Genomic DNA, 13475 nt, shown 5'->3' with positions numbered 1-13475 from the left:
TCTTATTTGCTCTGAGAAGCCTGTGCTTCCCTACTTGCCACCAATCATTCTGTCTTGTAAAGCCCAGTGAGAGTACGGACCACCTCTCTTGGCATCCCAGGTGCCCAGTGGAGTACTTGGCACACAGGCGACATTTTATAAATGTCACTGAAAACACGAATGATTACGTAACTGTGCGTTACATAAAACAAGGATTTCCTATATTATTGGACAATTCCATCGGGTTCCAGTCAGGTTACTGGCACGGGTACATAGCCTGATGCTTTCACCCAGAGGGCATCCTAACCTCTAATGAATGTGCCAGTTTGTACTTCTGTCACTCTCGTCTTGAAGTATTCCTTCCTCTTTCATTCAATTATCAAGATGCAATAAATGTATACAGGTAACATAAAGATGATCTCGATGACTGGTGATGCTTTAGGTGAAAATTTCAGGGTGGTTGCTAATATATTCTTGGGCAATGTGAGGCTCTCTGTTCTCTTTCACATCACGCCAGCTCTACCCACACATATCTGGGTCTGTACAATGTGAGCAGAGAAGACGACTTACCCAGGAATCCTACCAGAAAGCTCACAAGAGAAGCTGACTGCTGTGTCGGCAGAAGGGAGGGGCAGAAGAGGGTCCGCACACTGAAGCCCTGTCTCTGCAGCATGGTGACCTGGGACTCACTCTTCGAGGTCACCCTGGGAGACGATTCCAGACCATCTTTCTCGGGAGAAAATTTGGGCTGCTCGTAAGATAAGCCAGGCTGGTACCTATTCCCAAACAGACATCTATGTCTTTATTCTCAAACAGACATTTGGCCCAAGTGAAACCAGCACCTAAAACCTTAAGGAAGACATCATACAGAGTGATAGTGTGTAGAGCAAATCAACACTTATGACTCCAGTCCCAGAGCATGCTGAGCCAGGCCACAAACCTTTTCAATAAAACATCTGCAGCAAAATACCCAAATTTCCCCCAGGAGTTACCTAATCAGAGTCATGTATCAGACGGCAAAAGACAGTGAAACTGTAAAGTAAGGCAATCACAATAAAAGGATGATTATTCTGAAATTATCTATGTCCAAAGGAAATGCGGTTCACGAAAACAGCACAGAAACTCTGGGTAAATTTCAGCTATAAAATAATGCAGTCACCAGTCTGGCATTCAAAGGCCTCATCACAATCTGTCTTTCTGGCCTCATCCTTCCCTACCGATTCTTCTAGCTAAACCCAGACAAACTCATCTGACCATCCTGCCACCTCTACACCCATTGCATGCCATTGTCCTTTATTATTTTATCCTCCTCCTGTAGAGCCTATATCAAGACATCAGCCTTGACATGGTTTGGCTGTGTCCCCACCCAAATCTCACCTTGAATTGTAGTTCCCACAATCCCCAGGTGCCGTGGGAGGGACCCAGTGGGAGGTAATTTAATCATGGCAGTGGTTACCCTCATGCAGTTCTTGTGATAGCAAGTTGAGTTCTCATGAGATCTGATGGTTTTTCATGTTTTGTTTTGTTATTTTTTTCTGAGACGGAGTTTTGCTCTTGTTGCCCAGGCTGGAGTGCAGTGGTGTGATCTCAGCTCACTGCAACCTCTGCCTCCTGGGTTCAAGTGATTCTCCTGCCTCAACCTCCTGAGTAGCTAGGACAACAGGTGCCCACCACCACGCCCTAAGGGGCTTTTCCCCTTTTTGCTCAGCACTTCGCCTTCCTGCCATCATGTGAAGAAGGACATGTTTGCTTCCCCTTCCACTATGATTGTAAGTTTCCTGAGGCCTCTCCAGCCCTGCGGAACCATGAGTCAATTAAACTTCTTTCCTTTATAAATTACCCAGTCTTGGGTATGTCTTTACTAGCAGCATGAGAATGGACTAATACAAGCCTACTTCTCCTCCTAGTGTCTGCCCCAGGCTTTTCAGTGTGGCCTCTTCTCCTTCTGGGCAGCCTTTACTTATATTTGAAAGTAACATTTTCCCTCCATATAAAGAAATATGCTCACTGAGAAAAAATGCACAAAAGTATACAGGAGAAATTCAAAACCAGCCATAATACTACCAGCCAGTGTTAATCACTGTTAGCACTTTGGTACAATTTCACCCAGGCATATAATGTCTATATAGGCAATATATGATTTCTCCATGTAAATTTATTATTTGAATAAGTTCAGACACTACATATACTGTAGTTTTATATCCTCAAATGAATATATTTCTCCATAAAATTAAATGCCATTTTATTTGCTGTAGAAGAGTTCAGTGAATAAATGTAGCCTCATTTATTTAAGAATTCCTCCAGTGATAGTCAGGTTAGTTTCATTTTTTCACTGTTGTAAATTACCTTTTCCAAAAACACCCTTTACATACATCTGTGTGTGCCTCTGATTAAATCTAGCACAAAATTTTTAACAACTGAATTAATGGAACAAAAAGCACAGCATTTTTAAGTGTCTTTAGACATTATGAGAAACTGTCTTTCACGTAGATTTGGCCAACCTATCACTCGTGGTCAACTTGCATTTGATTCTTTGCTACAGACCAGATAGGCTTCTTCTACTTTTCATTACTATTTTGATAGATGTGACCTCTCACCTTGGTGAGACTGCTGGCTCCCTGGAAGCCAGGAGAGCGAGGGCTCATTTTCTCACTCCCAGAGTCCCCCATGCATGGTACACCCGGTAGAACCACTGGGTGACTCACCTGAGGATGAGAACACAGGCTGCTACCAAAGAGTAGGCCATGAGCGTGCCAATGGACATCATGTCCACAAGCGCCTTCAGGTCAAACAGAAAGGCCATCAAAGCTAGGGGGAGAAGAAAAGAATGGTGAAGTAAACGGCCCAGGAGGAAATTCTAGACAGTTACTAATGTTCAAGTCAGGGACAGCTGACTGCCACTTCGTTTTAGTCCTAATGATAAGTCAACCAGAGTGTAGAAAATATATCTCTCACAGTTAATAAGATGTTCTTTAGGTCATATAAACTGCTGATAGGACTTCAAAAACCCTCAGCTCTCTAGCCACTACATGGCACATTCTACTTAGATTACATAAAAAATATTTGGCCTGAAAAAGAGTGAAAACATTACATGACAGAACACTGTATTTGATGTTTCAGAAGAAAAATACTCTAGGAAGCACTGGCTAGCTCCTTTTTTAAAACCACAAAAAAACATTCACACAGAAGGAGCTTTCATTACAGATATTATATAACCACTTTAGTTTCCATATACATTGAGTTACATCACATACAACTCAATTTTTTTTTTTTTTTTTTTGAGACAGGGTCTCACTTTGTCACCCAGGCTGGAGTGCAGTGGTACGATCTTGGCTTACTGCAATCTCCACTTCCCTGGTCCAAGTGATTCTCATATCTCAGCCTCCTGAGTAGCTGGGACTACAGGTGTGCACCACCACACCTGGATAATTTTCGTATTTTTCGTAGAGGCAGGGTTTCACCATGTTGGTCAGGCTGGTCTCGAACTGGCCTCAAGTGATCCACTGGCCTCAGTCTCCCAAGATGCTGGGATTACAGGTGTGACAGTGACTGGCCTGACTGAAAATTATTTTAGTAATTCTGATAAAATAAAATAATTTTCAATTAAGTTATGTTTCTGAAACAGGCTAAATTCTACTACTATTAAAGCCATGCATTGCAGGTAGACTTACTAGATCTGAGCGATCAATTTCTGGTCCTGCATACCAAATCCCACAATATTAAGAGGCAAAACATACTGTAAACAGTTAAATAGTTTAACTTCCACTAAGCAACTGTTTTCTCCACTGAAACATCAAGATAGCGACAATATTAACTTGAATTTAGCACATAGTTTTCCCTGTTAGAGTAAGTAGATAACAACACACTCCATTTATATGATGTTTCAGATCCCTGTACAAGATTTAAATCTCTGTGATCTCATTTCACCTTCGAGTCAATGATCCTATGAGATGGGAAATCATTTAGGTTTAGGCATATAATATGGCTGGATTTGACAATTTTTGACCCCAAACTCAGCAACTGTGAGTGGTTTTTCTAACAGGATTATCCCCATCTTAGAGACAGGCTAACTTAGCAAGGCCACGTCGGGGCAGAGTTTCCCTCATTCAACAGCCCCATGTTCCTTCTACAAGATCACACTGTTTCTTTTAACACACTGCGTGCCTCACTTTGAAAATTCTTTGCTGGGCACAGAAGTTCACACCTGTAATCCCTGCACTTTGGGAGGCCGGGCCAGGCAGATCCCTTGAGGTCAGGAGGTTGAGACCAGCCTGGCCAACATGGTGAAACCCCATCTCTACTAAAAAAAAAAAATCAGCTGGGTGTGGTGGCATGTGACTGTAATCAGAGCTACTCAGGAGGCTGAGGCAGGAGAATTGCTTGAACCCGGGAGGCGGAGGTTGCAATGAGCCAAGATTGTGCCACTAAACTCCAGCTTGGGTGACAGAGTGAGACTATGTCTCAAAAAAAAAAAAAAAACAAAACAAAAAAAAAAAAAGGAAGAAAATTCTTCATTGCTCATATACTTATATGTCAGATTATTACAATTTCAGTATATTTAAAAATCACAGAGAGCCAAATAAGGTAGCCAAGAGAGAAGAAAACAATAAATTGTCCACACAAGCTCTCTAATCCAAGTTAAAAATAAGCAAAGTAAGGTATGGGAGTATAAAATAACAAAAATATCTTAAAGCATTTAAAAAAGTGGTCTATTATAATTATCTTCTTGTACTTATTAATTTTAATATCTTAACATGTCACCAAATTCAATTCTTCCTGAATGGAGAAGGATAAACTTTTAAAAATTCTGGATCATTACTGGGCAAGTATTTTACTGGAAAGAGAAAATTTTTTATGAGTTAAATAAAATGCATGACTGTCAAAAAATATTTACAAACTATGTTTAACATGTGTTGTTTAAAAATAAAATAGGCTTCACATCATCTAGGGCAAACCTTCATTTTAGGGGGGCAGAAACCTAGGCCTGAGAAAATAAGTGGCTTGACCGTCTAACGTATGTTTAAGAAAGGGCCAGATTCGCTGGGCGCGGTGGCTCCCACATCTGTAATCCCAGCACTTTCAGAGGCCGAGGCGGGCGGATCACGAGGTCAGGAGATCGAGACCATCCTGGCGAACACGGTGAAACCCCGTCTCTACTAAAAATACAAAAAAATTAGCCGGGCGAGGTGGCGGGCGCCTGTAGTCCCAGCTTCTCGGGAGGCTGAGGCAGGAGAATGGCATGAACCCGGGAGGTGGAGTTTGCAGTGAGCTGAGATTGCGCCACTGCGCTCCAGCCTGGGCAATAGAGTGAGACTCCGTCTCAAAAAAAAAAAAAAAAAAAAAAAAAAAAAAAAAAAAAAAAAGAAAGGGCCAGATTTATAAGAAAATATTTACAAAGTGAAAGTGTTTAAACAAATACATTCTGATCCTGAAAAAAAAATCCATTTTACACAGAACGAAGCAGTAGCTTTTTCTAACCTAATTTCCCAACAATTCAGAGCCTCAATGAAATTGTCACTTTGGTTTGAATTTCTAGTGCCAAGATTGTTCGTTATTTTATGTATAAAGTTTGCTAAAATCTTTCTTTTGCTTCCTGTAACAAGTACTTTTAAGGTCATTGTCTGGATCTAGAATCTCACTGAAATTTTCTGCATGAGATAAGAATCTGGCCAAAGGTATTTTACACGGATATTAAGATGTGCCAAAAGACTAGTAATCTGGATTTTCTGAACATAATTTAAGTACCAAAACTGTTGAAAGGGAAAATTGATTCCTGATGGAGTTGCAGAGGATATATACATTCGTAACTGTTAGATGGCTACGATGGCCCTGGGAACAAGGATGCCCACCATACTGAGGACGGTGATCACAATGCCCAAGCATAAATTATCTTGGACATTTCTTATTAATAACAGGTAAAGCTTAGCATTTAAAAAATCCTGTGGTCCTTTAGCAATATTCAACATATATCCTAGACCAAACAATCATTATTTTAAAATTAATATTTCAAAAATTAAGCCAGAATTCCTTAATCGAAACTTTAGGTATCAATGACATAATTTTGTGTGCTAGTTCATCAGAAAAGCAATTCATGATATTTAGTGGAGAGCCATTATAACCCTTTGCACATTTGTTAAAGCCAAAAATATTAAAATAACAAAATAGTAAAAAAAAAAAAAAAATTCCAAAGGGTCAATTAAGAATGAACTTCAGTATACCACCGCCACCACAATTTTCAATGTTAATCCCAATGCCCGTATGCTAATTAACCAGTGATTTTGGTTTTTTTTTCAACTTACATGCACAGCAAGCAGACCCTCTTTCTAAGTCCATGCATGCGAATTAAATGTTCCAGTCCAATGCTCAAGAAGCCTAAGTCTGTAAAGCTTACCAGATATGACCCCTGCAGTCAACGTGGCAGCAACCGGTGACTGCCTCTTACTCACTCTGGCAAGAAATCTAAACAGTAAGCCATCCCGGGCCATGGCAAACAGAATTCGGGGTAAAGGGAACATAGAGCCCAGAAGACTAGAACAGAAAAATTCAAAATTCACACGAGTTATTTTAAGGATTATTCTAGACAGGTACGCACAGGTAAAGACTGGACACACGAAAATACAGAACCAAAAAAATTCAAAATAGGAAACATTCACAAAAACAGTGACTGAACTTCTTGTAAATCAAAACAGAAAACCACCTAGCTTTGTATTTTTAACGCAGAGTCCTTGATGATAAAGATCCCCCGTTTCTTAAGAAAAGTCAACTCTCTCTCACCTGCCACCGCACCCGATGACAAAGTAGCAATTATTGGTGTCTTCGTTTTGGAATTGATTTGAGCTAGACATTTGAAAAGCAACCCATCCTCCGCCATAGCATAGATTACACGAGGCATTGGGAAAATGGATCCAAGAAGACTGAATAAAAAGCAAACACATGCAGTATGGCAAACATTCATGCAAGATGACATCCCCGAATGGAAATAAAATAATTGTATAATATTCAGCATGACAGTTGTAATTACGAAGTCATATTATTTATATTAATAATTATGTCACATTGTTTTTAAATGCACTATGATAGGGCATTTAAAAAATTTGCTAATATTTACCATTGTGCTATTCATTATTCTGTTACAGATAAGTAGTACCCAGCAAAATTACCAGACTAAACACAATATTGCAAGGAATTTGTATGTACCCACAATTACCACCAAATTAAAACTAAGTAATTAAGACTTAACCAAACCAATATTATTAAGACATTTTTAGCAGCAACAACTTAGAAAATAAAATTATTAATTTGATATGTAATTAAAGAAAAGACTAAGTAATTTTATTTCATAAGCAATAGTTGCAACCTTTATTCAATAATGATGTATTTTTTGCATTTATTGTACCAGTATTTTTTCTCACACACCCTGATATTGGATCAAGTTAGTAATAATCCCCAGCATCATAAGATAATCAAGGTAGAAAAAGGCAAAGAAGATCAATTTACATAAATGTAGTATACAGAGGGAACCACAATGAAAAGTTAGCAACTGAAGTTTAGTAAGACAGTTTTTGCTTGAGATGTTCGGAATTACTTTTGTTTACTAGCTGCACCATTGCACACATTACTTAGTTGTGAAAAATAACCATGTAAGAGAAAACAAAAAAAGTATTTTATTTAAAAATCCTTCTTATTTATTTATTTTATTTGCAACAGAGTCTCACTCTGTCACCCAGGCTGGAATGCAGTAGTATGGTCATAGCTAGCTCACTGTGCCCTCAAACTCCTGGGCTCAAGTGATCCTCCCACCTCAGTCTCTCAAGTAACTGCCACTGGGACTAAAGGCACATGCCCCCATGCTCAGCTAATTTATTGAATTTTTTGAGGAGACCAAGCCTTGCTATGTTGCCCAGGCTGGTCCTGAACTCTTTGCCTTAAGTGATCCTCCCGCCTCGGTGTCCCAAAGTACTGGGACTGCAAGAGTGAACCACTATGCCCAGTACTCCCAAAGTACTGGGACTACAAGAGTGAACCACTATGCCTGGCCCTTCTTTATCTTTAATAAGGCTCTGTTGAGCTTGGCCATAGATGAATCTTTGCCCATCCCTTCTAAGGTCATGGGGGCGTGGTATCTTCAGAGTTCAGACTTTGGAAATTACTTGAAGCTATTCAAAATAAACCTCAATGCCGGGTGTGGAGGCTCATGCCTGTAACCCCAACACTTTGGGAGGCTGAGGTGGGAGGATCGCTTGAGCCCAGGAGTTCAAGACCAGCCTGGGGAACTTAGCGAGACCTCGTTTCTATAAAAAATAAAAAATTAACCAGGTGTGGTGTTACATGCCTGTATCCTAGCTACTCAGGAGGCTGAGCTGGGGAGATCACTGGAACCCAGGAGTTTGAGCCTCAGTGAACTATGATCATGCTCCGCACTTCAGCCTGCTTGACAGAGCGAGACCCTGTCTCAAATAAATAAAGAAACCTCAACACTAGCAGATGGCTGAGAAACCAAGAGCATCTAATTGCTACTTAATATTGTCTTAATGATATGTAATTAAAGAAAAGACTATTTGTAGGAAGTTCAAATTTCAATTTAAAGTTGTACATGAAATTTCCTCTATTCTTGAAGGTACTTTCTTATTACATAGAAAATCAAAGGGAGTTTGCAGGGGAAAAATAAAGCTAGGCTGGTGAATTACACTAAAAGACTTCTTTTTCTAGTTTCAGACTTTTAGAACCTTATTTTCAGTTAAAAAATTACTAATCTGGTAAAAAAGATTAATTTTCTCTTTGCAAGACTCTTCTACCGTATGGCATGATAAAAAACGAGAACGAAATATCTTACTCATAATCATATGTTAATTGAAATGAGGGTAGCTCAGGAAACCTGGGAAATGAGTTCTAAAGTACTCAAATAAGCAGCTACTGAGAATCTGAAAACCTGGGATTCAATGACCCTTTTCTCTTCACATATTTCTATGAATTGCCACCATTTATTTAAGAATGATAATTTCTATTTCTAGACCAACTGCACTCTGATTGGTGCTAAGAAGAAAAAGTCTCCATGTTTCACAATAAAAAGCACACTATATTTTTAAAAGACACAGCATAAGTGTTCACTCACATAGGCTCAGTATTACTGGAACAGAGTGTAGCAAATGCAAGGTCTGTACATACATTCTCAGATGTCTGAAGAACTATAAGTATCACCAAAGCCAATGGAGAAACATTTTAGGACAAGAATCCTGAAGTTTCATAATGCCTATATACATGACTTTGTGCCACAGATATATTTGTGTGTGTGTGTGTGTGTGTGTGTATCAATGTCACATATATTTCTACTGAAGCCTGGACCATCACTATCTTCAAAAACTGACTCTGAACTAACAGCAGGGGAGTTTATCCTTTAAGATTTTTATATGGAAATTCGGAGCAAGCTAATCAATAAATACAAAGTTGCACAATATTTTGTTTCTATTAGGATACTTTTAAAATAGATAAAAGCAAATTTTTAGACACTGACTACTTTGTAGAATCCCAAACAGCCCCTGCCCCAAAGGTGACCACGCAATGTACCTTGTTGACAAGGCGCAGAGAGAACCGGCTGCGACAACGTATTTGGCAGGACCCCATCCCACATATTCGAATGCTACCGGAAGGGGGCTTTTTTCATCGAGGAGGTAGTAAGGCATCATAAGTGTTAAAGCTGCAGAGACCCCAAAATAGGCCATAAAGCAAACAAGCAAAGACGTCACAATTCCAATGGGAATAGCTTTCTGGGGATTCCGAACTTCTTCACCTAAGGAAATATAAACAAAAGATGTGTATGCTTAATAAAACATTAATAGGTAAAGAAATTAAATTGTGCAAAATTCCTCCTTTTCTCCAGGGTAATTCTTCTCCGCTTTTGTCCCTTTTCTTTTCTTATCTTGGTCCATCTATTTTATTTTATTTTAATTTATTTTACTTTATTTTATTTTTTTGAGACAGAGTCTTGCTCTGTTGCCCAAGGTGGAGTGCAGTGGCGTGATTTTGACTCACTGCAACCTCCACTTCCCAGGTTCAAGCAAATCTCTTGCTTCAGCCTCCTGAGTAGCTGGGACCACAGGTGTGCGCCACCACACCTGGCTAATTTTGTATTTCAGGAGAGATGGTTTGCACCATGTTAGCCAATCTAGTCTCTAATTCCCGGTCTCAAGTAATTCCTGGCCTCAAGTGATCCACCCTCCTCAACGTCACAAAGTATTGGGATTACAGGCGTGAGCCACCGCACCTGGCCGATCCATCTGTTTCACATGAAATTTCCTCTATACTTGAAGGTACTTTCTTATTACATAAAAAACCAATTCCCAGAGGGAGAAAAGGAGAAGTCATGCCAGTCAGTTTCCTATCTCCAGGAAAGAAAAAAACCAACCAATCAACCAAAATCCATAACATATCAGCACTGTTAAGTGTTTAGAGACAGAATAGCAGTCTTAATCCATTTGGAAAATGATTCATCTACAGAGATTAAATGACTGCCGTGCCATTCCATAGGCCTTTAAGTATGAAGGCTTCAGAAGAAGTTATTTCATCCATTTGTATGAAGTTCTAATTTCAATTTAAAAAACTGCGTACTTTGTACACTAATGAGATTGAATACTCAAAACGTGGTCAATTGTACGGCCATACCAAGACATAAAAATAGAGGCGGCATTTAGAGAGTGACTGGCATGGTGGTGATGTTGTACAAGATAACATAGAAAGAACAGGCACAATATTTTTTCTCCCACTAACGAACAGACCATTTAAGAACATGATCATCATGTATGGCCCACGTGACAGCACTTCTGGACAGAAGGTTAGGGATGGTAATAATGACTAACATTTATAAAGTAATCCAACAGCTTGCAAAGTATTTTTCATACACATTATTTTAGGTAATCTACCTACTATCTGAGGAATAGGAATTGCTCTCCGAAACTTACCAAGTGGAAACCAAGCGCAGAGAGTTGCATTCTTTCTTTTTATCATCAGCAGCACGTGTCACAGCTGGGTCTGGACCTAGTGCCCTTCTTATCCCAAATCCATCTCTCTTTCCTGGACCCTCTGCTGCCACACACAGGTACTCGTGCATGACAAGGAATACCCATTCTTCTACACTGAGCCAAGACACTGCTCTTACCAGTTGTTGCAATGCAGTCAAATCCCACAAAGGCATAAAAGCAAGTTGCAGCACCAGCCAACGTTCCTGTAAAGCCATAAGGCATAAAGCCACCAGCCCCATAGATACTTGTTCCGTTTTCAGAAGGTGGCTCTCTAAGAAAGAGAACACAGTGGAAAGTCACTTTGACAGAAAACTCTCCTTCCGGTAACTTGTCTCAGACTATATCCTTGGAAGGTGGTTGTGTTTATCAGCTCTTTGAAGCTGATATACAGAAAACTAAAACCTTATTCTCTTCACCCTGTGCTACAGAATGTGGTGGCGCCCCTAACAATGGTACCTAACAATGACCCTCCTACGTCACTGACACCGAATTACAGGGTGATTGATAGCATATGTAGAAGCCCCAGACCAGCTCCAGCTGAACCCACAGCCAGGGAGGATGTTGAGGGCAGAGACTCCACATATGAGCCATGCTCTGGGACGACAAAGACCAGAAACCTCCTCTTCTCATGGATGCTTATACTTAGGAGAATCCATTCTTCAACTCATAAAGCATCGAGTAAGGCAGAGTACATGTCTCTAACATTCCCTAAGACGACATTGAAAAACATGAAACAAAACATCCTCGTCTTGATTGATAATAATGAAACTGAATATTTTATTATATGTTAAAAAACTATATAAGTTTATAGGATACCAATTTTTTCCCTTATTGGAAAGACTAAACAACATATGTCAAGAAAAACATACAGGTGTACCTCATTCCATGCAATAGGTATTTGTGTAATCTTATGTCTGCTTGTGCAACTAACAACATTCTCCCAAAAACAAGGTCTGAAGATTACTAAAGCATTAAAAGAATACAATAGAACTGAACGGTGGTCCTGAAGGAAGAACTAAAGGATGCAGGAGTCAAAAATACTCGTTGTTATTTAGCAGTGGCAAACTGCTGGGGGGGAAAAGATCAAGTTTTCCCAATGGTTAGGATCTTCCCTTGCTCTTCCCCTAAACCCGGAGCAGAGCTTGAGGCTGGGAACCAGCAGGTGCATGGGTTCACACAGTTGCTCCACAGGGAGCACACCTATACCTTTAAGTTTGATGGGAGTCTGGGAAGAGGGGTCTTGGAATGGAACAGCCTCTCAGAAGGGTCTCAGAAGCGAGAAATTTGAGAACCATTGCTCTAAAAGAAAACTCACATATGCCCTCTGGTATGGTTTGGCTATGTCCCCATCCAATCTCATCTTGGATTGTGGCTCCCACAATTCCCACGTGTTGTGGGAGGGACCCAGTGGGAGGTGGTGAATCACGGGGGTGGGTCTTTGCTGTTCTCATGATGGTGAGTGGGTCTCACAAGATCTGATGGTTTTATAAGGGAAAGTTTCCCCGCACAAGTTCTCTCCCCTTGTCTGCCGCCAGGTAAGACATGCCTTTCACCTTCTGCCACGATTGTGAGGTCTCCCCAGTCATGTGGAATTGTGAGTCCATTAAACCTCTTTTTCCTTATAAATTACCCAGTGTTGGGTATATCTTTATTAGCAGAGTAAAAATGACCTAATATACCCACTGAAAATATTGTCTTAAACAAGAAGGAGAAAAAAAAAAAATCTCAAATATTTTACCTGGCACTTGCTGATATATTTTTGAGAAACTCTTCACTAATCTTCCAGTTTGCCACATTTCCTTTCACAAATCCAGCAACCATCACAAACAGAAGGACCAGAATATTAACAGCTGTGAAGACTTTATTTACCCAAGCAGACTCTTTTACTCCAAAAGACAAAAGACCTATGGAAGAAGAAAGGGCATTTCAATGTTTGTTTATTAGGAAAGGCAGTGGCATTTTGAGGCAAATACAGGGCTTTAGGATATTCTTTCACCAGTATTCATATCTTTAATTTCCATCTATCCACTTCCACTGCTAGTCCTTACTCATTAGTTAATTACCTTATCCTGAAAGGTCTTCTGAATGCAACCAACTCAATTTTGGAGGCGGGTCGTGCTCATAGAAGACACCACACTTTCTAAGAAACATAAATCTAGTAACTTTGGCCATCTTTGCCAATGATAGGTAAAGTAACATCTAATTTCAAGGTAAATGGCTGCAAACTATTTTTGCTTTTTTTGAGACACAATCTCGCTCTGTTTCCCTGGCTGAAGTGCAGTGGTATTATTTCGGCTCACTGCAACCTCTGCCACCTGTGCTCAAACAAGTCTCCCACCTCAGCCACCTGAGTAGCTGGGAATACAGGTGTGTGCCACCATATCCGGCTAATTTTTGTATTTTTTGTAGGCTTGCGGCTTTGCCATGTTGGCCAGGCTAGTCTCGAACTCCAGACCTCAAGTGATCCGCCTGTCTCAGCCT

At 40.1% G+C, this 13475-nt stretch overlaps 1 protein-coding gene across 3 annotated transcripts in view; it reads right to left on the bottom strand.

Annotated features, from left to right (window-relative positions):
- SLC7A2 (solute carrier family 7 member 2) overlaps positions 1-13475 on the bottom strand; it is a 74570-nt gene that overhangs the window by 9303 nt on the left and 51792 nt on the right. For all 3 annotated transcript variants that reach the window (XM_007961734.3, XM_007961736.3, XM_007961735.3), the window contains 6 exons: positions 12733-12898; positions 11132-11265; positions 9544-9766; positions 6754-6893; positions 2685-2787; positions 550-755 (listed from right to left, as the gene is read on the bottom strand). In XM_007961734.3, the coding sequence (XP_007959925.1) occupies positions 550-755; positions 2685-2787; positions 6754-6893; positions 9544-9766; positions 11132-11265; positions 12733-12898 (972 nt within the window). The remainder of the gene's footprint in view (positions 1-549; positions 756-2684; positions 2788-6753; positions 6894-9543; positions 9767-11131; positions 11266-12732; positions 12899-13475) is intronic.

Source organism: Chlorocebus sabaeus, chromosome 8 (genome assembly GCF_047675955.1).
Source record: "Chlorocebus sabaeus isolate Y175 chromosome 8, mChlSab1.0.hap1, whole genome shotgun sequence".
NCBI classification, from domain to species: Eukaryota; Metazoa; Chordata; class Mammalia; order Primates; family Cercopithecidae; genus Chlorocebus; species Chlorocebus sabaeus.
Note: the sequence above shows the minus strand (reverse complement) of the source record. Positions and strands in the feature narration are given on the sequence as shown.